At 37.0% G+C, this 26,425-nt stretch overlaps 1 protein-coding gene across 1 annotated transcript in view; it reads right to left on the bottom strand.

Moving 5' to 3' along the window:
- Nucleotides 1-26,425, bottom strand: part of NUP62CL (nucleoporin 62 C-terminal like) — a 77,551-nt gene that overhangs the window by 44,750 nt on the left and 6,376 nt on the right. The window contains exon 3 of the mRNA XM_039233540.1: nucleotides 18,657-18,707. Within this exon, the coding sequence (XP_039089471.1) occupies nucleotides 18,657-18,707 (51 nt within the window). The remainder of the gene's footprint in view (nucleotides 1-18,656; nucleotides 18,708-26,425) is intronic.

The following is a 26,425-nucleotide window of genomic DNA, read 5'->3' as shown; positions in this document are numbered from 1 at the left end:
TAGCTTCATGAGAGCAAGAGTTTAGGCTGTAGATCAGTTAGTTTACCTGAAGTAACTAGGGAAAGAGAAAGCTGGAGTCTTCCTCCTGAGATCAGAAGAATTAAGTACTCATACATGCTACACCTTGGATGAATCTTGAAAATAGTACCCTAAGTGAAAGGAGCCAGACACAAAAGGCCACATATTGTATGATTCCACTTATATGAAATGTCCATAATAGGCAAACCCACAGACAGAAAGTAGACTAGTGGATGCCTTTAAAAGCTGGGAGGAGGGGGTAATAAGGACTGACTGCTAATGGGTACCGGGTTTCTTTCTGGGGTGATGAAAATATTCTGGAATTACACAGTGGCGATGGTTGCACACTCAAAGAATATATTTTAGAAACACTGAATTGAATACTTTTTCTTTTTTTTTTTAATATTTTAATTTATTTCTAAGAGAGAGAGAGAGACAGCGTGAGCAGGGGAGGGTCAGAGAGAAAGGGAGATACAGACTCTGAAATAGGCTCCAGGCTCTGAGCTGGCAGTCAGCACAGAGCCCGACGCGGGGCTTGAACCCACAAACCGCGAGATCATGACCTAAGCGAAAGTCGGACGCTTAACCGACTAAGCCACCCAGGCGCCCCTGAATTGAATACTTTAAAAGAGTGAATTTTCAGATATGTGCATTATACCTCAATTATACTATAAAAAAGGATCCTCTCAATGGAAGCAAAAAAAGCATTTGAGAAAATCAAACACAGCTTCATGATGAAAAAGGTTCAACAAACTAGGAAGAGAAGGGAATTTCTTCAACATGATAAAGGGCATTTATGAAAAACCCACAGCTCACATCATATTTAATGGTGAAAGACAGCATACTTGACCATTATCATGAAGAACAAACTAAAGATGTCTGCTCTTACCAACTATACATTGGAAGTTCTAGCCAGGACAATTAGGCAAGAAAACAAAAAAATGGCATCCAGATTGAAAAAGAAGAAATAGACCTGTTACTATTCATAGGTGACATTACCATGATTACAGAAATTTCTAAGGGAGCCACAAAATAATCTATTAGAACAATAAACAAGTTCAGCAAATTTGCAGGGTTCAATATCAACAGAGAAAAATGAATTACAGGGGCACCTGGGTGGCTCAGTCAGTTAAGCATCCGACTTTGGCTCAGGTGATCTCCCATCCAAGTACTAACCAGGCCCGACCCTGCTTAGCTTCTGAGATCAGACGAGATCGGGCGCGTTCAGGGTGGTATGGCCGTAGACTCACGTCATGATCTCATAGTTCGTGAGTTCGACCCCCATGTCAGGCTCTATGTGGACAGCTCAGAGCTTGGAGCCTGCTTTGGATTCTGTGTCTCCCTCTCTCTCTGCCCTACCCCGTGTATGCTCTGTCTCTTTCTCAAAAATAAATAAACATTAAAAAAATTAAAAGAAAAGAAAAATGAATTCCAATTCTATATACCAGCAATGAACAATCCACAAATGAAATTAAGAATATCATTCCACTTATAATCACTCAAAAAATACTTAGAAACAAATCTAACAAAAGAAGTGTAAGACTTATACCCAGGAAAAGATAAATCATCATTGTAAGAAATTAAAGACATCTTTAATGGAAGATTAAGTGGAAAGATCTCATGTTTGTAGATCAGAAGATTTAGTATTGTTAAGATGATGTAGTAGACAGAAATATGGTCCCCAAAGATAGCCACATCCTAATACTCAGGGTCTGCAAACATACTACCTTACTTGACAAAAAGGCCTTTACAGATATGATTAAGGTTTAGTACCCTGAGATAGGGAGATTATCCTGGATATCCAGGTAAGCAAAATCTAATGACATAAATCCTTAAAGGTGGAGATTATTTCCAGGCTGTGGGCAAAGGGAGATGTGACTATAAAAGAATGGTCAGAAAGATACAAAGCTGCTAATCCAAATGGCCATCTAACATATGAAAATAAATTCAGTTATTAATCCTTAGGAAACTGAAAATCAAACCTCAATGAGATTCCACTTCAAACTGACAAAAAGGGCTATAAATCAAAAAGTCAGGTAATTTCAAGTATTGGTGAGGATGAGGAGAAATTGGAAACCTCATGCGATGCTGGTGGGAATGTAAAATGGTACAGCCGCTCTGGAAAGCTGCCTGGGACTTCTTCAATATGTTAGGCATAGATTTACCATATGACCCAGTAATTCCACTCCTAGGTATCTACACAAGAGAAATGAAAACATATATCCACACAAAAACATGAATGTGAATGTTCATAGCAGCATTATTCATAATAGGCAGAAGGCAGAAACAAGGCAAATGAACATCAACTGACAAACTGATGAATAAAATGTGGTACATCCATACAATGGAATTTTATTTGGCCATAAAAAGGAAAAGCAGCACTGATACGTGCTAAAACCATGGATGAGCCCTTAAAAATGTACACTGAGTAAAAAAGAAGCTAATCACTAAAGATCACATAGTTTATGATTCTTTTTATATGATATGTCCAGAATTGGGGAATCTGGAGCCTGAAAGCAGGTAAGTGGTTGTCAGGGACTGGTGGAAGGGAGGAATGGACAGTGACTGCTCATGGGTATGGAGTTTCTTTAAAGGGTGATGAAAATATTCTAAAATTGACTGTGGTAATGACTGCACAACTCAGTAAATATACTAAAAGGCAACTATTTGTACATTTTAAATGAGTAAATTACACAGTATGTCAACTACATCATAAAACTCTGAAAAAAATAATAAACAGAAGTCTGAGATAGTATCAGAAAACAGATTACTTGCCTCTTGCTTTAAAATTTCAAATAAAAGAATAAATAAAATAAAATTTCAAATAAAAAAGCATATAAAAATAAGGGTAAAGAAATTAAGTACATAAAGACACAAATGAAATTCATTGGTTAACCAAAAACGAAGTTTATCTTTTTCATCCTCATTCTAGATCACTGTACATGGCGCATGGTAGTAAGTGCTCAATGAAAGTTTCTGCTAAACTGAACCCACTTTTTCCAGATTCCAATATATAATGACACACATTCTATTTACTCTTCAAAATGAGAAAGTACTCAATAAGTAATTGCACTCGAATCTGTTGCTGCCTACATCCAACTGTTGAATAATTCATGGCAATATATAGCTAGCATAAGATCCTACTATCCAAAAGATCTAGGCCTTTGAGGATGAAGAGGACAGGGAGGTGCTGGGAAGGAACTGGGAACATTAGCACATTATCTTTGACTATTTAAAATGTATATTGTGGAATATCCCTATGTTTCATTCAGAAGAAGCATGCATGTAGTATACCTTTAAAGAGATTATCAATTTTACTGCAAAGGTGTTTTAATATTTATAATTCATTACTGACAGGTGAGGCTAAAGTTTTATTATGAGCTTAATGTCTTAATTTCCTCATTCGAAATTGCCCATTCATGTCATCTGCTCATTTTCTCATTAGAGTACTGTCTTATTATTGACGTGTGTATCAAGTCTATTTAGTCAAATGTCGCAAAAATTTCCCAGCCCCAGTTTGTCATTTGATTTTTGATTTTGTTTTTGTTTTTTTATGCAGTCAAATCTTTCCATCATTTTTTCCTTTATGGTTTATGTTTCCATATTATGCTTCAAAAGGCTTTTCCTCTTAAACATATAAAAGGTGTTCAACCTCATTTTTAGGAGAAAAATCACAAATTATAACTATATTGGGAACAATTTCACCAAACAGATGGGAAGACATAAAAAAAAAAAACAACCAGGTAATACCTCTGTTAAGGACACTGTGGACAAATAAGCCGCCTGTGAGGTTCCTAATGGGATTGTAAATTGGTATAACCCCTATAGAAAACAAGTGGCCGATGCTTTTTTGTTTTTATTTTTTTTAAGGTACGTTTGTTTGTTTGTTTGTTTATTTATTTATTTATTTTTGAGAGACACAGAGAGACAAAGCGCAAGCAGGGGAGCAGCAGAGAGAAAGGGAAACATAGAACACGAAGGCTCCAACATAGGGCTCGAACTCACTAACTGAACTGAAGATCACGACCTGAGCTGAAGTCATATGCCTAGCCGACTGAGACACCCAGGCGCCCCAACAAGGAGCCAATGTTTTTAAAATTCCAAATGAATTTATCTTTTGAACCGATAATACTTCTTCTGAAAATTTATCTGCAAAGATGTACTTGCACACCAGTAAAATGACATGTAAAATGACAGTCATTTCATCACTGTATTAGCAAATGAAGAAACAACCTAAATGCCCATCAGCAAGGGACTAGATAAATTTTAGCACATCTAGACCATGGAATTCTATGATGCTACAAAAAATACTGAGGGAGGGGCCCCTGGGTTGCTCAGTCAGTTAAACATACGACACTTGGTTTCTGCTCAGGGCCTGATCTCATGGTTTGTGAGTTTGAGCCCCACGTTCTGCTCTGTACTGACAGCACAGAACCTGCTTGGGATTCTCTCGCTCGCTCTCTGCCCCTCCCCAACAGGTGTGTGTGCACTTTCTCTCTCTCAAAATAAATTTTAAAAACTTAAAAAAATACCGAGGGGGCTATCCATGTACTGATTGATATGAAAAGATCTCCAAAATGTTTGAAGTAAGTGTATAAAGTTTGTAAGTTTAAAACAGAAGGCAAAGAACACTGTGTATGCTATCATTTGTGTAGAAAAAAATAAAGGTAGAGGGCTAAGAATATATTTTTTTATTTGCTAGCAAATCCGTGAATAAACTCTGAAAGGATATACACAATTACAGTGGTCAGCTGAATCCAGGGAGTGGAGGGGGAAGGGGCAATACAGGGTAGATGAGGGACTACTATTATAGTCTTCTTTTTGAACCATTTGCCTGAATATACTACATATTTTTAAATTATACATAAATAAAAGTCCTTTCCCTAACCCAAGAAATACTGTTTACATATTTTCATATTTACCTGTTTTTTAAATGTTTATGATTTCATTTTCTATCTTTAATTTACCTAGTATTTCTTTTGGTTGATCTTGTTTTAAAAAAACAAAATTCAACAGAGTAAATCTGAAGATCTAACTGGCTTTACTAAATGATTCATGAATCAGGCAGTGTCCTTGCTAGCTCATAGGAACTGTACAAAAAAAGTTTCTTTGTTTTTTATACAAAGAATGGTGGGGCAAGAAAATTATAAGCAAAAGAAAGAACTGTTTCCAGCAGGATCCCATTCCCTTAGGGGGGAAGGGCAGGGGATCTTATTATGCAGATGACCTCATCTTCTTTTGGGTGATGCAGAGGGCCCATGTGACAGATAACCTCATTAGTGCTTATCAGAAAATTCCTGAGTGACCAGTTAAGATTTAACTTTTCTGGGGGAGGCTGAAACTGCAGTTAGATTAAGTATTAAGCCCGGGTTTATTGATCTGGGGCCTTGACTTAAGTGATACCATTTTGGACCTGTGGTTTTCTTTTTCACAATCTTTTTTGGCAAAAAATCCCCCAAATCACCTGGCTAGTCAAGCTACTGCAATTCATTTACTCACTACCCCATCCTCTCTCCCCACAGATTTGAAATGTCATCTTTATAGACCCAGGTTTATTTCTATACGTTAAGCTTTTTCACTTATTTTTCTATCACACTGTTCCATAAGAAAATTTCAATTATTATACCACTAGAAGTCATGTGCTTTCATATTACACAATGTTTTAAACTTACAGGAAGAAAATAAACAACATAGATTTTCATGTGTTTTCCTGCAAGTACTCCATCATTACTTTTCCTTAAAAAACAAAAGACCTGACTAGTCTCATGCATTTATTCCCCCATTTAAACTTCAGACTCTAGTCAAGTCCCTCTTTCCTTTCCCTGGGTCCAAATTTCTATTTAAAAAAAAAAAAAGCCCCAAATTGGGAGTCATTTGTCCCCCACCACAGGAAACCACAACTTAATTATAGTTTCAACCTATTCCAGAAAGGTGACCTTTTAAAACTCAATCTGAAATTTCCTGATCAGCACTAGGGAGGTAATCTGCATGATTAAAAAAAAAGAAAAAAAAAACCTGCTGTTCCCTTCCAGCCAGAAGACATCCAGCCAGAAACAATCCTTTCTTTTCTTTTGCTAATAACTTCTTGCCCCACTCTCCTTCCCATAAAAACCTTCCATTTTGTACAATTTCTTGGAAAATCTCTCTACTTGCTAGATGGGATGCTGCCCAATTCATGAATCGCTTAAAATGCCAATTAGCTCTTCAAATTTTACTCAGTTGAGTTTTGTTTTTTAACAATTCCCATGGTCGTTTTTTAAGAATTACATTAAATGTGCAGGTTAGTTTGGAGATAAATGACATTCATATATATCGAGTCTGCGTGTTCAGTGGGTCTCTTCACTTATTCATGTCTTTTATTATAGTCCTTGGTAGAACTTTGGAGTTATCTTCAAATAGGTCATGCACATTTCAAAAGTTTATTGCTAGGCATTTTGACTTTGGTTGAAATTGTTAATGGGACCTTTTCCCATTATATATATTACCAACTACTATTGCTTAAACATGGGAACACTACTGAGTTTTGTATTTACACCTGGCCATATTACTGAGCCTTCTCTAGTGCTAATCTAAATTGCACTTGATTTATGCCAGTATTTTAAAATACTGATCATTTGTCTCGGGTACTGGCATAATTTCAGGGCCTGACCTTAAATCACATACCCAGAAGTAACTAAGGAAGCAAATACCATCTAATTTTCTTTTAAGTTAAATGAGTCCTACTCTAAAATAAAAAAGGATTTAAGAGACAGTCTTATTTTCCTAATCATTGAACTAGAGCAGGGTTTTTCAACATAGCATCACTGACATTTGGGGACAGGTTACTCTTCCTTGTGGAGGACCAGCCCATGCTGGGATATAATAAGAAACGTACAGAGGTGCCTGGGTGGCTAAGTCAGTTGAGCGTCCAACTCTTGATTTCAGCTAAGATCATGATCTCACAGTCCGAGCTCTGCATCTGTGCAGCACAGAGCCTGCTTGGGATTCTCTTTCTCTTCCTCTCTGTGCAGCTGCAACCGGCCCCCTCCCCCCACGCCACTCAAGTGCTTGCTCTGTCAAAATAAATAAATAAACATTAAAAACAAGAGAAACTTACATTTGTTCTGTGTCCCCTTTCCTGGACAGATCCTAAAACCCTTGTAATTTCCTATGTGATAAAAGTGATAGAAACATCTTTTGTTATAATATTTCGTTTTTATCCCCAGTTCATGAAATAGCTCCAGAAGCAATACAGGTAAAAGGAGCCCCTGGTTATTACCAGGCCTATACAACTACACTTGATTTACATTAATGAGGTGAACTTTAAAGAGCCCTTAAGGATAAGTATCTGGTAGGAGGCCTGGGTGGCTCAGTTGGTTGAGTGTCTGACTCTGGCTCAGGTCATGATCTCATGGTTCGTGGGTTCAAGCCCTATGTTCAGCTCTGTGCTGACAGCCTGGAGCCTGCTTTGGAGCCTGTGTCTCCCTCTCTTTCTGACTTTCCCCTGCTCATGCTGCTTCTCTCTCTCTCAGAAATAAATAAAACATTAAAAAAAAAAACTTATTTAAAGAAAAAAGGGTAAGGAGCTGGTTACCAGAGGAAACAACCAAGTGATTCCAGGGTTAGAACTTTTACCCCACCCTCTCACCTCTGGAAATGGGAGGGGCTGAAGATGGAGTTCAATCACCATTGGCTGATGATTGAATCAATCACACCTACATAATAGACCCTCCATAGAAACCCTAAATGAAGGGGTATGGAAAGCTTCTGTGTTGGTGAACACATGGAGGTTGCTAAAAGGGTGACAACACCGAAGAGGACAAGGAAGATCTCCCCTCCCCATACCTTACCATATGCATCTCTTCTATTTGGCTGTTCCTAAGTTGTATCATTTATAATAAACCAGTAACTGTAAATAAAGTGTTTTCCAGCATTCTGTGAGCTGTTCTAGCAAATTATCAACCCAAGGAGGGAGTCATGGGAACCCCCAACTTCTAGGCAGTAGGTCAGAAGTGCACATGACAACGAGGGACTCATAGTTGCTATCTGAAGTAGTGGTCAGTCTGGTGGGGCTGAGAGCTTAAAATGTTCAACCTGTGGTAACTCCAGGTAATGAGGATCATAACTGAATGTAGGAAACCCAAGTGGTATCCAGAGAGTTGGAGAACTGGTTGGTGTGGGAAGAACACCACCCCCCATATTTGGTGTCAGAAGTATTGACTGTAAGGAACACAAGCTTTTCTTTTATGAGCACTGCAGGATATTTTGCAGTGTGACTCTGAATAAAGTAACCTCATTTAAAATGGGGTTGGGAGGCCAGAAGAGGGAGCTCTCACACCATACCACTTGCAGCCCTTTGTTGGCCCAAGAGGAAAAAGACTATTTTACCCCCCCCCCCCCACCCACTCCCCCCCCCCCCCCCCCCCCCATCGCATAAGGAAGATTTTTCTCCTTGCCTGGCAACAGCCCAGCCAATGAGAGACAGTCACAACACAGCCAAAGAAAAGACACTACACTTCAAACACCCAATTTACTGCAATGGACTACTTGTTTACAACAGCCCCTCCCAACTCCCCCCTTTTCTCTAAAAAGAGCTTTCTTCTCCCTTGTTCTCCAGACTTGCCTGTGGGGTTGCCATAGCTTGGTTGTCCCAAATTGCAATTCCTCTGCTATTCAAACAAACCCATTTTACTAGCAAAATAACTGGCTGTTTTATTTTCAAAGTCAAAAGCAGCGTCCCTGGGCTCTACCTACTAGATGCCAGTAGTACCTCCCCAGCCTCAACAACCAAAAATGTCTTCAGACATTGCCAAATATCCCCTAGGAGAGGGGGCAAGATCATCTCCAGCTGAGAACCACTGGACTAGAGGAAGGGTTCAATATAATTTTCTCTATCCTGATTTGCTATAAGGATACCCAAATCAGCCTTAATTCCTTGATATTTAAGAACATAAGAAAATGCCAACTATTTTAACAAGTTGTTGGCCATAGAAAATAGCCAAGAATGTTTTCAACAGAATTGGGAAAGGTGGACTTACACTACAAGAGAGCGGGCCATGCTACAATAACTAAAATGCTGATATTAGAACAATGAAGGGTAAATCATTAGAACAGAATAGATAGTCCAGAAGCAGAACTAATCATATATAATAATTTGCTGTATGTGGAAGACAGCATCTCAAATCATTAGAAAAAAGAATGGCTATTTAATAAAATATAATGGATGAACTCACTAATCACTTAGGAAAAAAATAATATTCCTAAAAATATAAACTGTAATAAAAGTACCAAAAGAATTAAGAATCTTCAGACAGAAAAGGCCTATTTCTCCAGAGAGAGAAACTCAGAAGAATAAGAGATGTGACAATATAAAAATTAAATTCTTCGGTTCTCTATTCTATTCCATTGGTCTTTGTGTCTGTCTTTGTGCCAATACCATACTGTCTTGATGATTCCAGCTTTGTAGTAGAGGCTAAAGTCTGGGATTGTAATGTCTCCTATTCTGGTTTTCTTCTTCAATATTACTTTGGCTATTCAGGGTCTTTTGTGGTTCCATACAAATTTTAGGTAAAAATTAAGTTCTTCAGGACTTCCTTTCCAGGAAAATGGGATGATGTCCTTTTCCCTACTCAAGAAAAAACCCCTTAGTCAACTAAAATATTATATATAAAGCAAACATAAGAAGACCCTAAAAAGTGGTGAGAAGAAGGCAAACCAGATAAGGATCTTGAGACCCAAGGAATGATATGATGGTGGGTTCCAAAGGTTTTCCTTTTGCTTTGTATTTTACAGGCTTGGAGTTGAATAGGCTAGCAGCCCAGAAATATCAGTGGATATAGACCACTCCCCACTCCGTGCATAAAAGCCCCCAATAAAAGCCTTCTCTGTAGACAAAAGACAAGGAAAGGGGCAGACTAATAAGACAGAAATCCTTTAGACTAACCACTCTAGTATAACCAAACGCCACATAAAAAACTGTGGCCCTACTTCCTACTTATCCTAGCAAATACTAAGTGAGGAGCCTAAGTTTCTACCCATGGAAGACTATAATGAGGTATCCCAATACCCCTGCTGGAATGGGATCAGAGAAGGTCAAGGAGGGAGCCATGTTCTTCATCCCTGCCAGCAGTTTGTTAACCCTCTCCTCACAGGGACATGGCACGATCTTCCACTAGGAGACCCTTGGCTTGGGCAGCAATGGAGACCAAGGGGGGAAATGAAGTTCTACTCCCACCTTATGGTAATGGAGCAGCACTCCTCTCTAAGCCCCTGCTAGAGCAATGTCAAATAAAACCAGCTAAAGCAAAGAAAAAAAAAAGCCTTAAGTCAGATTCAGAGTCTCATAATAGGAAAATGTCCAGGTTTCAATTAAACACTCATCCTACCAAGAACCAGGAAGGTCTCAAGCCGAAGGAAAAATGACACTAGCAACATGACAGAAACATTAGAATTAACTGTCAAAGATTTGAAAGCATCCATGATAAAAATGCATCAACAAGAAATTACAAACACACTTGAAACATGAGAAAAAAATAGTCTTACCCAAGAAAAAGAAATGAAAATAAAATTTCAGCAAAGAAATAGAAGATATAAAAAAGAACCAAATGAAAACTTGAGAACTGAAAGAGACAATGACCAAAATGCAAAATTAAGTGGAAGGATTTGGGAGTAGAAAAGAGCAGATAGACACAGGAATCAGTGAAATGGCAGCTAGGACAATAGAAGCCTACACCAAGACATATATAATCACTAAACTTCAGAAAATTAAAGACAAAAACACTCTTGAAAGCAGCAAGAGAAACCCAGCATCTAATTTATAGGGGGAAAACTATTTAAATGACAGATTTCTCATCAGCAACCATGGAGGCAAGAGAGAAGTATCACTGTATTTTTCAAGTGCTGAAAGAAAAGAACTGCCAACCCAGAATCTTATAGCTAGTGAAAATACCCTCCAGGAATGAAGAGGAAATGGAGATTTTGAGAGGAAAACTCAAGAGAATTTGTTGCCAACAGACCACCTTAAATGAACAGCTACAGGAAGTCCTCTAAACAGAAAGAAAATGGCAACAGAAGGAATCTTGGAACTTCTGGAAGGAAGAAACAACAAATAGGAAAGCAAAACTATGGGCAAATACAATAGGTTTTCCTGTTTGTCTTAAGTTTTAAAAATTATGTTTGATGGCTAAAGAAAAATTATAACCCAGCCTGATGTGGTTCTAAATGTATGTACACAGAATAATTTAAGACGATTACATTACAAATAGGGGTGCATTAAGGGACACACAGGGAGAAAGGTTTCTATACCTCAAACAGGTAATATAACAGTTAGACTGTTATATGTATATGTACCACATAGAGCAACCACTAAAATAACTATACAAAAAGGTACTCTCAAAAATACTATAGTTGGGGCGCCTGGGTGGCTCAGATGATTAAGTGTCCGAATTTGGCTCAGGTCATGATCTCACAGTTCGTGAGTTCGAGCCCCAAGTTGGGCTCTGTGCTGACAGCTCAGAGCCTGGAGCCTGCTTCGGATTCTGTGTCTCCCTCTCTCTCTGCCCCTCCCCAGCTCACGCTCTGTCTCTCTCTCTCTCTCAAAAATAAAATAAAACAAAACATTACAAAGATAGTTTAAACCAAAATGGAATTCTAAAACATGTTCAAGTAATCAATAGGAAGGCAGGAAACAGAAAAAAGAAAGAAAATATAAACAAAACAAGAACTAAAATGGCAGACTTAGACCCAACATAGCAATAATTATGGAAAATGTAAATAGTCTAAATAAGTCGATTAAAAGTGAGATTGACAGGGTGTATTAAAAAACCATGACCAACCTATATGTCGTCTATAAGAAACTCACTTCAAAGATAATGATAAGGCAAGTTGAGAATAAAAAGATGGATACTATACAACATTAAGTACGAATGCACATATTGTTACCAAATAAAGTAGACTTTAGAGGAAAAAAATTACCAGAAGGGCATAATTACATAATGATGTTACATAAAGGGCCAATCCCCCAATAAGTCTTAGCAATCATATATATGTACTAAACAACAGAGCTTCAAAATACGTGAATCAAAAACTGATAAAAGTGAAAGGAGAAATAGCCAAATCCACTATCCCAGTTAAAAACTCCAACTTACCAATTGATAGAACAACTAGACAGAAAATCAGCAAGGATACAGAACTCATCAAAATTATTAACCATCAGAATCCAATTGTCCTTTATAGAACACTTCACCCAACAAAGCAAAACACATGTTCTTTTCAAGTGCCCCTGGAACATCTACCAAGATAGATTTTGTTTGGGGCCATAAAACAAACTTCAACTAATTCAAAAGAATGAAGATGATACAGTATATTCTCCAACTACAATGGTATGGAACCAGAAATAAAAAAAAAACAACAACAGGAAAATCTCCAAACCTTTGGAAACTAAACACAGTGAAATAACTCATGGGTCAAAATGGAAGTCTCAAGAAAAATAAGAATTACACCAAAGTAAATAAAAATGAAAATACACCCTACCAAAATTTGTAGGATGTAGTTAAAGTAGTGCTAGCAGGGAAATTTATAGCAGTAAATATACACATTAGAAAAGATGTACAGCATGGTAACTATAGTTAATACTGTATTATATATTTGAAAGTTGCTAAGGGAGTAAATTAATCTTAAAAGTTCTCATCATAAGAAAAAAATTATAACTGGGTGGCAAGGGAAGTTAATTAGACTTATTGTGGTGATCATTTCACAGTATGTACAAATAGCAAATCATTATGTTGTATACCTGACATACTAATATGTCAATTATATTTCAATTTTAAAAATTAAAATCAGAAGAAAAGTTTCTAATCAATCATCCATGTTCCCACTTGAAAACCTAGTAAAAGAGCAAAATAAACCCAAAGCAAGAAGAAGGAAGAAATAATAAAGAGCAAAAATCAATGAAATAGAAAACAAAAATAGAAAAAAAATCAATGATACAAAGAGTTGATTCCTGAAACATCAATAAAATTAACAAACCTCTACTAAGATTTAAAAAGAGGGGCACCTATAGCTCAGTTGGTTAAGCGTCTGTCTGACTCTTCATTTCAGTTCAGGTCATGATCTCATGGTTTTTGAGTTTGAACCCCGCATCAGGCTCTGCACTGACAGCTCGGGACCTGCTTGGGATTCTCTCTCTCTGTTCCTCCCCAGCTTGTGCTCTCTCTCTCTCTCAAAATAAATAAGTAAACTTATTTTTAAAAAAAAGGTTGAAAAAGAAAGCAGAGAAGATACAAATTACCAATAGCAGTAGTGAAATAGCATATCATGACACAGCATGTGGACTATGCCCACAAGTTTGAAAATTTCAAAGAAATGGACCAACTCAAAACAAATTACCACAAATCACTAATATGAAATAGATAATTTGGAATTCATAATTTTGAAACTCCTAAAAAACAAATCTCCATTCTACCAAATGTTTAAAAAAGAATTTCTTTCAGAAAATAAAAGAGGAGAAACACTTCCCAACATAATTGATGAAGCCAGGATCATACCCTGACCAAAACCGGACAGACAATACAAAAAAAGAAAACGGCACGCCAATATCTCTTATCAATATGAACAAAAGAATTGAAAACATCAACAAAATATAAGTAAATAGAATTCAACAACATATGAAAGGATTATAGACCATGACCAAGTGGGATTATCCCAAGGATGCAAAGTTGGTATAGTTTAAAAATCAATCAATGTGATCCACATGACCACATCAACTAATGAAGAAAAAGCATTTACAAAATCAACACCCAGTTATGGTAAAAGTCTCAAAAAAATAGGGATAGATGGGAACATCTTCAACTTGAGGAAGGGCATCTACAAAAAACTACAGCTAACACCATTCTTAGTGAAAAACTAAATGTTTCTCCCTGAGTCTTATCCAATGTAATACTAGAACTCTGGCTACTATACTAAAGCAAAGGTGAAAAAATATAGATAGGAAAGGAAGAAATGAAACTGTCCCTATTTTCAGATGACATGACTGTCTATGTAGAAAATCCTAAGAAATCTACAAAAAAACTTCCTAGAATAAGTGAGTTCAGCAAGGTCAGAGGATACAAGATAAACATACGAAATCAATTGTATTTCTCTATACCATCAATAAACAAGTCAATATGAAATTAAAAATTAAAAATACAGTACTATTTACAATCACTTTAAAAAAGAGAAATACTCAGGTATAAATCTAGCAATGAGGAAAAAAATGCCAGGTGAACAACACTTCTGTCTTTTGTAAAACCCTATTATCCACTGGTTTTCCCAAAGCCCTATGTAAAAAAGGACCCATATAATACATTACTATTTTTGAATGCTTTTTTTTCAGACTATAAAAGACATGAACAGATTGTATATACAGATGACAAATAAGCACAGGAAAAGATGTTCAACATCATTAGCCCTTAGGGAAATATAAATTAAAACCACAATATGATATCACTATTTGCAAGACTAGCTAAAATGAAAAATAGCAAGAATACCAATTGATAGTGAAGGGCAGAGAAACTGGATCACACATACTTGCTGAGGGGCATGTAAAATGGTATGGCCATTCTGGAAAACAGTTTGGCATTTTCTTTTAAGATTGAATATACAACTACCATATGATCCAGCGATTGTACTCCTGGGCATTTAGCCAAGAGAAATGAAGACTTATGTTCACAAAAAAACCTATACATAAAATGTTCAAAGCAGCTTTACTCATTGCTGCCCAAAAGCAAAAATAACACATATCCATCCATGGGCAAACAGTTACACAAACTGTGGTATGTCCATACAATGGAATACGATGCAACAATAAAAATAACTGATACACACACCAATCTGGGTGAATCTATGGAAAATCATGCTGGGTGAAAAGAGCCATTCCTAAAGTATTTCATCATATGATTCTATTTATATACCATTTATGAAATGACAAAATTACAGTAACAGTTTTTCTGAAAGGGCAAAATGAAGGATCCTTATAGTGACAGGATTAGTCTATACCTTGACTCTCAATATCAACATCCTGGTTGTGATAATGTATGATAGCTATGCAAGACGTTACCACTAGGAGAAAATGGACAATGGGTATGTGGAATCTCTATGACTCCTTACAACCTCATGAGAATCTACAATTATGGCAAAATAAAATGCTTAAAGAAATAAAATCTTTTTATATCTATAAGGCACTTAGAAAAAATTAGGAGAAATACTTCTTATACAAATATCAAAGTGTTAAGATACCGCAACTACATTATCAACAAGAAAAAGATAAATACCATATTAGAAAACTGAGCAAAAGGCACAAACAATGAATTTATTCTCATACACACACACACACACACACACACACAATTGCAATTACTCAATAAATAGTTCAAAAAGAAGTCATCCTTGTTAGTAATTAAAGAAATGTAAATCAAGATAATGCTGATATGTCCACTGTTAAGCAAGCAAATTAAAAAAAAACAGACAAAAAGGATAATAGCCAACAAAATGCAGATTTTCATAAAAACAACAGTGATATTAACCTTTGAGTGCCTGTTACATGTCAAAGTTCTAGGCATTTCACCTATATGGACTACTTGAATCCCGACAACAACCCTATGAGGTAAGTGCTGAGCACTTATAGATGAGCAAACCAATCAGAGAGAAGTTAAAATAACTTACCCAAGATCACAGAACTAGTAATGAACAGAGCCAAGACTCAAAACATTTATTTCATACATTTTTAAAATGACAGATATGTATTATTTCTAATGCCAAAAACTCATCTGTATACAATTAATGATGTCTCCCAAGGTAGTGGCCAAATATCCTAGCACCATAATTATTTTAATGTTCTACCTCATCTCTTTATGCCCTACCATGCCATACCAACCAATAAAAATTGGTATTATCACTACTACAAATTAAAAATAAGTTATTTCTATATTATCTATAATTTTAAAAATAGATTTCCTTTTTGGCTGTCCCCTAAAGCTCTGAGATTATTACTATGAATATCTAATTTAATAAAATGTACTATAAAGTAAAATGTATTACTATCTCACTCTGTATTTCCCAAGTTCTCAAATATCTAAGACATTTACGATAAAACCAAGTTTATATGGCTTATAAACCAGAACTCCTTATTAACTGCATTTTGGTTTAGCAAGACCCTAAATGCTTTCTCATTAATGTTCAATAAAGGTTAAATGTATTTTACTGAATCTTAATTATTTGGAAACTGGTAATCCATACATGTAAGATGTTTCTACCAGCCAAAATATTTTGTCATTCCCCAACCATGCCATAGAACTGACGTAGTGCATTATTATTTTAATATTCTCTAAACTTTCATGTCACTCCAAAGGCATTTTCTTTCCTGTTCTTTAGTGCCTCTTGAGAAGTTTCATTTCAGAAGTTTTATTTTCAAAATGGGAAATAACATATCAACGGATTGCAAATAAGAATATACTTGCTAAACACAAACATTAAACAACTGATCACAACATTTCAGTATAATTCTCACTACTAAATGTAGATTTGTCTAGACTACTGGTTCCCAGAAGGTTGTAACATTTTCCAAAACAAACATTCCTTGGTTCTAAATCTAAAACTGCAACACCAGAAGGAGCAGTTTGGATTTAATTTCTATCACATTCATCAATAACACTAAACTCCAGCAAGAGAAGTGAGTCATATTTGGATTTGAACCAATCAAAAAACAATCTCGGGGTGCCTGCGTGGTTCAGTTGGTTAAGGGTCCGAATCTGACTCAGGTCATGATCTCACAGCTTGTGGGTCTGAGCCCCATACCGGGCTCTGTGCTGACAGCTCAGAGCCTGGAGCCTGCTTCAGATTCTGTGTCTCCCTCTCTCTCTCGCTCTCTCTCTCTCTGCTTCTTCCCTGCTCATGCTCTGTGTCTCTCTCAAAAATAAATAAACATTTAAAAAAAGAATCTCAAAAATCAACCTTTAAAAAAAAAATGTTTGTTTATTTTTGAGAGAGAGAGAATGAGCTGGGGAGAGGCAGAGAAAGAGGGGAAGACAGAGGATCCCAAGCTCGATCGTGGGGCTCGATCTCACGAACTATGACCTGAGCCAAAATCAAGTGTCAGATACTTAACTAACTGAGCCACCCAAGTGCCCCTCAAAGTCAATCCTGAATACTATGCTTCTCGGTTGGAGAGCAGAGTTCAAACCTTCCCTGTGGACTCTCCACTAAGGCTGAGGAACAGTTGGTTGTGTAGCAATTGTTGCACTAGATGCTGAGCAGCAGGCATGAAGGGTAACCCTGCAAACGCTATTGGTTGAGCTGCATTCCCCATTGCAGAGACAGTACCAAAACTGACCCTCACAGTCTGAGGTGTACTTCCTTCCACTGAGGAACAAGAGCCCTGTGGCAGTTGCAGACTGAGTCGCAGAGGTGGGAGCAGAGCCAAAAGCAAAAGGCTGGATATTGTCACCCAGTGTGAAGGGACACTGCTTGTTAAATTAGTAAGAGTGCTGGTACCCAGCCCCAAAGCCCCTGTAATCACCTGCAGGTTGTGTGAAAGCAGGTGTTGCCCAAGTTTAATTTTGGTGCATTTATTCTAAACAGAAAAAGGGGGAAAAATCTCATAATAGTTCTCTGGCACATTAAATGATAGCTAGATAACATAGCTCCAATCAAACTGAGTTTCAAGTATGAACAGTTTACGAGATTTTGTTCTATGCATTTTCAGCTCAATACAGAAGGAAAGATAACCAAATATTACAAGGTACTAGACAACTAACAGAATTAGGGAGAATTCTAGAGAGAATACTCCAGCTTTCATTGGATCACCACGTGCTACTGAAAGAAATGGCTGGATCCACCTGGACTGACATAGACAGGCATTAAAAGAGTGCTCCCTTTAAAATTCTGAAATGCAGGAGGGAAGAATGAATATTCAAGGTCACTACAATGATCAATAGATAAAGATCTCTCTCTCTCTCTGCGCCTCCCCAGCTCATTCTCATCTCTCTCTCTCTCAAGAATAAATATATAAATATAAAATTTTTTTAAAAAAGATTGATTTTGAGATTGATTTGAGACAGAGAGAGAGAGAGACTTAATAAGCAAGCAGCCTAATTTCAAGATGATATATGTGCAAAACTCAGTGACTACTCCTCCTGTGGCTCACATAAAATGAAGGAAAATCACAAATCAGAGTTCAATGTGCCTTATACCTTAAATCTCAGATGGCTTCAATTTATAAGACGTATAAATTGGGAAGTCTTGGGAATGAGTGGCAGAATTCCAAATAGTTGACTTAGAAATGCCATACCATTTCTTTAGCCTTTCCATAGTCTAAATGCCAAGCGTGTCTTTGAGAGATGATTGCCTTTGTAGCCATTAAAAGAATCAAACAGTATTGCTCTTACCCTACAGAAAAACTCAGTTCCTTCTGGGGCAGGAGTTGACACAACTGGTATTCCAAAGCTGAATCCTTTAGTCTGTGGAGCTGGAGCGGCATTGCTGAACAGGCCAGTAGAAGATGTCCTTATTTATAACTGCTTGGGATGGAGTCCCAAATTTAAAACTCCTTGGACCAGATGTAGAGAAAGTAAACCCTATAGCTGAAGTGGTGGTTATTGTCTTTGCAGAGCCCAAAGTGAACCTACCTGTACTGGTACCGGTTCCTCCAGAATTAAACCCACTTCTGACTCCAAACCCTAAATAGGGGTAAGAGAGGAATGGAAGAAAAGCAACTTTAGAAATCAATGAGACCTTCAATTCAAGACGGTGGATAGAAGCCATACTGGAATCACTCTCTCATACTCCAAACTCCCAGAATATCACTTAAAAGGTACTTCATAAAAACACTTCAAAAGTACAAAGCAGAGTTTTGGAAGAAAGAAAGCAATTTTTCAGGTGCCAGACAGAGAAGGAACTCTTTTATATAAGCAGAAGCTGAAGTTGCTTCATTAGCCCAAGGGGGAGACCTGAATGAGATATGTGCCTTAACAGCTGGAAATATGCTGGATTATGGGTATGATCTGAAGCCACCAGAGTAAGGCTCCCCAGTCAACAGAGGCCTAGTGAAGCTTGAATCTGGGAAAGAGATTTAAAGAAACGGAAAAGGTGATGGAAACATGCAGAAACCCCAAGCTGGTAAAGAAGATATGCATAGATGGCTAAAATTCACCTTTATGGAGTAGAAACTGCAAGCTAAAATGCTAACATAAAAACTGGTTAGGAGTTAATGAAACCTTCAGGGCCCAAGTAAGTGGCTCATGACCTCAGGGAACAGAGGTGCCTCTACTTCCTAAGTCATGCAGGGTCAGAAAAAGCCCCCAGAAAATAAACCCATAGACAAGAATTAGAAAACATCCAAGTAAGCAGTCTATAGACCTGACAAAATGAGAGAATTCTCACTCAAGGAATTAGAGGTAATAGAGCAATGTGAATGCCACATTAAAGTATGTGTTTAATGTGTTTAAAGGCCTCAAGAAAGAAATAACATCCATAAAACAAACAAGTGAATGTGAAAAAGAACCAAAGAGAATCCAAGAAATGGATATCACTATTAGAAATTAAAAGGCTCCAGAGAGAGACTAGACACAATTGATAAAAAAAAAAAAAAAATCAATGAACTGGAAAAGAGAAGAGAAGAGATCTGCCAGAATACAGGGAGAACAAAAGAAAAGTTTCAATATATATCCAGAAGGAATATCAGAAGGAGAAAATAGAGCAGCAGAGATAATACTCAGAAATAATAAAGGAGTTAGCTAGAACTGAGGAAAAATGAGTCCTCATATTAAAAAGGCTACCCAGTGGGGTGCCTGGGTGGCTCAGTCAGTTAAGCATCTGACTTTGGCTCTGGTCATGATCTCACGGTTGATGGGTTCGAGCCCCGCGTCAAGCTCTGTGCTGACAGCTAGCTCAGAGCCTGGAGCCTGCTTCAGATTCTGTGTCTCCCTCTCTCTCTGACCCTCCCCTGCTCACTCTGTCTCTCTCTCTCTCTCTCAGAAATAAAGAAAAACATTTTTTTAATTAAAAAAAAAAAGGCTACCAAGTGCAAGCAGGCAACCCCTCCCCATCACCACCACCACCACCACCACACACACGGGCACGTGCGTGCGCACACACACAACTCTTTATATACAATATACTCAAATACTAGAATATTAAGTACAGAGGGAAAAAAAATCTGAACATTCCCAGAGAGATAAAAACAGTTTTATCTCATAAGGAGTAACAACCAAGGTGACAGAAGGCTCTTCATTAGCAACAATAAATGCTAGAAGATGATGGAATATCTTTAAAATGTTAAGGGAAAAATCACTGTGTACTTATAATTCTATCCAAGTCAAGATTTATAAAACGGGATGTGTCTAAAGATCAGTTTTTAAACAATAGCTCTGAAAGGCAATTCTAAGAAATCAGTTTCAAGAAATATTTCATCAAAGTTAAGAGCCCCATTACTTTATGTACCAGTAAGAAAAAAAAAGACCAGCCTGTCACAATTCCTTCTTATCAAAGTTTTTTTATACTTTTGGAAAGAGCTCTTTTCAATGCAGACAGATTTTAATCAAACATGCATAGCTTAGGAAAAAACTATTCAGAATCCAATTTTCAACTCAAATTTTTTGATGTCATCTGTGCCACCAGGAGCACTGTTGATGCAGTATCAAAACCATGGTGAACAGCAATGAGTTTTGAGGCCAACATTTATGATATTATCATATAGCTTTACATGATAAATATATTATCATATACCTTCACATGATAAATATATAATATATAACCATATATTATACGATCTCTAATAATATGTGACTATAATACAGCTTACAGTAACATAACACTTAAAACCTCAGGAGAGTGGTACCCTTGGGATGTAAGATTAAATACAGCAAAAGAACTCATTAAGGGAATTAAAAGCCATTTAGCTATATGCTTTCAAGTCAGCTTTGCAAATGTGTAAACTAGCATCCTTTTGTCTCTCATTTCTGCATAATCAGTAACTAGAGCTGGTTAACCATCTCCACCATTCTCTCCCTACAACCAATGGTTTCTAGGAGTTAAAGAGACGCCCTGTTGTCTCAGGGTTTTCACTCAAGCCACCTATTATGCAAGTTTTGATCCTAGATATTTTGATATTACATGTGCATACAGGAACAACTATGATGTCACAACTGCCACCTGGCCGAAGGGGATTGTAAAACACCGTCAACTGTTGAGTAAGACTCATTTCAATTTCAGAGATGTTAAAATATAAAAAACTGTACCTCTTAAAATTGACAAAATATGGTTATCTTGAGTCGTATTAGTGTCAACTTACTCACAGGTAATTCTGGAGGACAGTATTTATCTGAATGTGTTTGTTATGACATGCTGATTTTTTGGTAATGTTTTATTTCTTTATTTTGAGAGAGAGAGCATGCATGTGCGAGCAGGAGAGGGGCAGAGAGACACAGAGACAGAGAGAGAGGGAGAGAGAGACAGACAGAGAATCCCAAGCAGGCTCCATGCTCAGCGCAGAGCCAGACACAGGACTCCATCTCACAAACCATGAGATCATGACCTGAGCTGAAATTAAGGGTCAGACATTCAACCGACTGAGACATCCGGGTGCCCTTGCCTTGCTTATTCTTAAGTGTTATATACGTTTTAAAACTTTTTAAATGTAAGCCCCAAATGGTAATTTCAAATGTAATAATTCAGTCCTAGAAGGCACAGAGAGGCCTATTAGAGTTTTTTTCTGTATCTACTCTTATATTCCCAAGGGTACCACTCTCGTAGGGTTTTAAGTGCTATGGTATTATAAACTATATTATAAAAATATATTACTGTTACATGATATATAGTTACATATATTATATATTTATGATATGTAATTACATGATAATATTATAAATGTTGACAGAAAATTTCACTGTTTTCAAATGATGGTTTTGAGACTGCAATAGAAATCAACACTTTCAGATTTAGGTATTGTTATCAATGTCACACTGCAGACCAAAGCAGTTTTTTCTGGTAGTTATCAAAAGGTGGAATGTTTTTTCCTGTTCCCTTACGTTTGTGGACTTTCTAGTCTTTTGGAAGTAATTTAAGAATCTCCCTGTTAAATGTAGCATCTATCTTTGAATTTTTCCTAGCTTAGAAATTTGAGGAATGAAACAAAAGTCACATTTGAACTAAAAATGCATTTTTTTGTCACCAAGAATTTGGCATTAAATATTCTCTCCCTTCCATCTCATTTAGATCTTAAATCTTTCATATTTGTACACTTTTCCATTTTTCAATCTATTTTCCTTAACCATTTTCTGACAAAGGTGTTTAAAAAATCTCCCTTTATTGTTAGAGATTGTCAATTTCTCCTTATAATCCATTGCTTTTTGTTTTATATATTTCAAGACTACATTGTTATGGCATAGGTTCACGGCTGATAGTCTCATGGAACCTTTTCTTCCTTTCATCAGTGTGAAGTGTCTATTACTAAATTGCCTTAAAAATATTTTGTCTGACATTAATGTTGCCTCACAATTTTTCTTTTGTTGGTATTTGCCTGGTGTATCTTTTTCCATTCCTTTGTTTTCAACCTTTCTGAGACATTTTAAGTATGGTTTTTGTAAATAGCAAAGCTGAAAACTTTTAAATCCAATCTAAGAGTCTCTTAATGAGTGAGCTTAATTTATTTGCATTTATTGTAACTACTCAAACTTATTTCTTCCATATTATTTTGTTTTTTACTTGCTATAATATACATATCTTTTATCTCTGTCCACATATTTAGATTGGTGGAATTTTCTTTATTCCTTTTATTTTTCCCATGCTTGGAAGTTGTATATTCTATTAATCTGTATGTGCTTCTTTTTTTAATGTTTTAATTTATTTTGGGGAGAGAGGGAGACAGAGTGCGAGCTGGGGAGGAGCAGAGAGAGAGGGAGGCACAGTATCTGAAGCAGGCTCCAGGCTCTGAGCTGTCAGCACAGAGCTGGACACTAGGCTCGAACCCATGAACTGTGACATCATGACCTGAGCCAAATTCAGACATTTATCCAACTGAGCCACCAAGGCACCCCTCTATGTGTTTCTTTTCTTGTATTCTTTCTTTTAACATACAGACTCAAATTCATGTTTCTTCTAAATCAGTCTGAAATTAATCAGTATTCCCGATCCTTTTTAACAAACAGGGCCTTAGCACACTTCAGCTTCCCTATGTATATATCACTGCTTTATTTAAAAATGGAAAACAAGTCTGTACTCCCTATACATGGCTCTGAGTGGGGATATCTGTCTCTGTCATTGATGGGTTCCTCAAGCCAATCTCTATTTCTCTTCATCCACACTGCCTGACTATAGGAGCTGAAAGTTGACAGAACTACAGTTCTTTTATGTTGAGCCCTGCTTTTTTTTTCTCCTTCTTCTTATCTTGGATGCCTTAATGTAAGCACAATGTTCAAAGAAAGAAATACTGGATGGTAAAAGATTTCTGCAAAAAAACCACAGGGCCCAAAGAAATCATCAGAGCTCACTGAAAAGGTTCTTAGAAATGGGCAGATGCTCCTTGCCTGGCAGTCCAATCTAAATGGGGCTTACTGAATTATGTCAACAACTGGATAGAAAGAAAATCATGCAGTGAGTACAGTGAGTGCCCATCAGGCTGTGCTAGTTACTTAAAAGCACTGGAGCCTCAGTTTCCTCACCTTTTCAATTCAGGCAGTTCTGTTAAATGAGTAACCAAAATTTTTTTTAAATTTTTAAATGTTTCATTTATTTATTTATTTTTGAGAGAGAGTGAGCGAGGAGGGGTGGGGCAGAGAGAGAGGGAGAGAGAGGATCTCAAGCAAGCTCCACACTGTCAGCACAGAACCTCATGATCCCAGCTAAATCAAGAGTCGGACCCTTAACTGACTAAGCCACCCAGGCACCCTGCCAAAATATTTTTTAACAATATGTTTATAAAGGACCTTCCAAAATATTACCTTGTCTGATTTAATTTAATATAAAGTGCTATATGAAAGCTTTCTAATATATAATGCTGGGGTTCTCCTCAATGTCAGTGAGGGATCGGCAAATCAGAGCTGGCCCAGAGAGCGAACATAATTAGGATTTCAAATTAGAATTCAAAAATAATTGCTACACATCTATATAACTTATCAGCATGAAAATTATCTTCTCTGTGTCCTACCTTTCATCATTTATTGATCCTAGAAGTGTTCTGGGTAGTAGGAAAACCGAATGGAGATCAACAAATTATGGTAGGTCATTTCAAGACACATGCTTTGCCACTTAAGTTCTTGAATCTCTAATGTAACATCAAGGGGAAAAGATAAAAGATAGTATTTATTGAATCTGAAACTCCTTATCTTCTAATTACCTACAACAAATCATAAAGATATTTTGATCTCTGTTCTATAGTTGAAGAAACCACGGCTCTGAAAATACTAAATCACTTTCCCAAGGCCAAGCAACTAGTAAGTGAAGGAAGTGAACACAATACTTCCATTTTAACATTAGCGTAAGCAACACATTATTAGAAAGATAAGTCTGTATCCCAAATGGCAGAAACAAAATAAGATCAAGTTTGAGTACCTCTAATAAGCCATTTCAGCATAAATGTTTAGAGGCTCTGTCTTATAACGTATAAATGATTTTGGGGGATCACTCATGCTATTACTCCCTGATATTACTTTGAGAAATGATTGTCAAATGGTGATGAGCACAGAAGGCTCAGCCATGTAGTTTGTTAAAAATGCTTCCTGCTTTCTTAGAAGCAAATAGACTATTCTTTCTTGCAGGCAACACTCCTCCTAAACTGCTTAGTTACTTGACAACCATCAAGTTCCACTAATTCACTTCACCGTCTCAAGAACATCATGACTAAATGATATGGCATGATTAGTCATGTTATAAAACCATCCTTATAAATAGCAACTTTTGATAATACATATGATTCTTTAATATATGATTAATTATCAGGGCACCTGGGTTGCTCAGTTGGTTAAGCGACCGACTTTGGCTCAGGTCATCATCTCGTGGTTCCTGAGTGTGAGCCCCGCCTCTGCCTCTGTGCTAACAGCTCAGAGCCTGGAGCCTACTTTGGATTCTGTGTCTCTCTCTGCCCTTCCCTCACTCATGCTCTGTCTCTCTCTATCTAAAACATTAAATATATATATATATATATATATATCATTAATTATCAAACTATGGAGAGAGGCAGAAAAGCAAAGGAAAAGTACAAATTCACTGACAAAACCCCTTGTTCCACCAAGAAAGCCTTCCATAAAGTAGAAAAATGTAAGCTTCAAAAGTAGGATCCTTGGGGCGCCTGGGTGGCTTAGTGGGTTAAGCATCCGACTTTCGCTTGGGTCATGATCTCGCGGTTCGTGGGTCCGAGCCCTGCGTCGGGCTCTGTGCTGACTGCCAGCTCAGAGCCTGGAGCCTGTTTCAGAGACTGTGACTCCCTCTCTCTTTGACCCTCCCCTGCTCACACTCTTTCTCTCTCCTAGAAATAAATAAAAAACATTAAAAAAAAAAAAAGATCCCATTTGCTAGGCTTCTCCATAATAAAGTTACTATTTTTTTCCTATCGTACTAATAGATATCTAGCAGGGAGACACTTTGAAACTATATATAAATATCTTTTTACTCTTCAAACTTTCTTCTGCTAGTTTTGGAATCCACTGATGACTCCAGACAAGTGGTGGCCAAATACTCTTTTTCCCCCTAATTCTACCAGTTCTCCTATATTTATTATTATTGTAAAGATGACCTTTCTCTTCTCTTCCGTTTGTTTATATCTATCTGTGTGGACTTAAAGATTCCTATATTTTGCAAAGGGTTATCATCTTTTATTATGATACTTTATTTTAATGCTAGATTTTCCAGATTTGGCCAGCAGAAGTCAAGATATTCCTGGCTTATCTTACTCCTTGCCCTAGTCCTGAAATCAGTCATACCTCCAAGGTATGTTTCTTTTAGTGAAGAATGTCATTTAGGAACCAAGATCTGGGTGTTTATTGTGCTTGCTGCCCATAGAGCATCACAGAACTATGAAATAGACGTATGTATATACACCTACACACATATGTATATGCATATAACATGCATAGATGAACAGCTGCATTACAACTAGATCTATTTCTGTATCTATGTGTATTAAAAACCATAAAGCACACTGGTGGTTCAATTCCAATTCAACACCACAGAATTCATTCTGTCCTTCTCCTTTTCCATATTTTAATTTTCTTCACCAACACTAAGATAATCTGACTGCCATTATTCACGGTATATTATAATCACTTCTTTACCTACTATACTTCCACTTTGGTTCCACCAATTTGCCAACATTATTCTTGCCAAGGACACAAAATTTTGTAATTGCTAAATCCAAAGCTTACTCTGATCCTGACCTTTCTTTTTTTTTTTTTAATTTTTTTTA

Source organism: Hyaena hyaena, unplaced genomic scaffold, assembly GCF_003009895.1.
Source record: "Hyaena hyaena isolate Hyena2069 unplaced genomic scaffold, ASM300989v1 scaffold_77, whole genome shotgun sequence".
NCBI lineage: Eukaryota > Metazoa > Chordata > Mammalia > Carnivora > Hyaenidae > Hyaena > Hyaena hyaena.
This window is presented reverse-complemented; position numbering and strand designations above follow the sequence as displayed.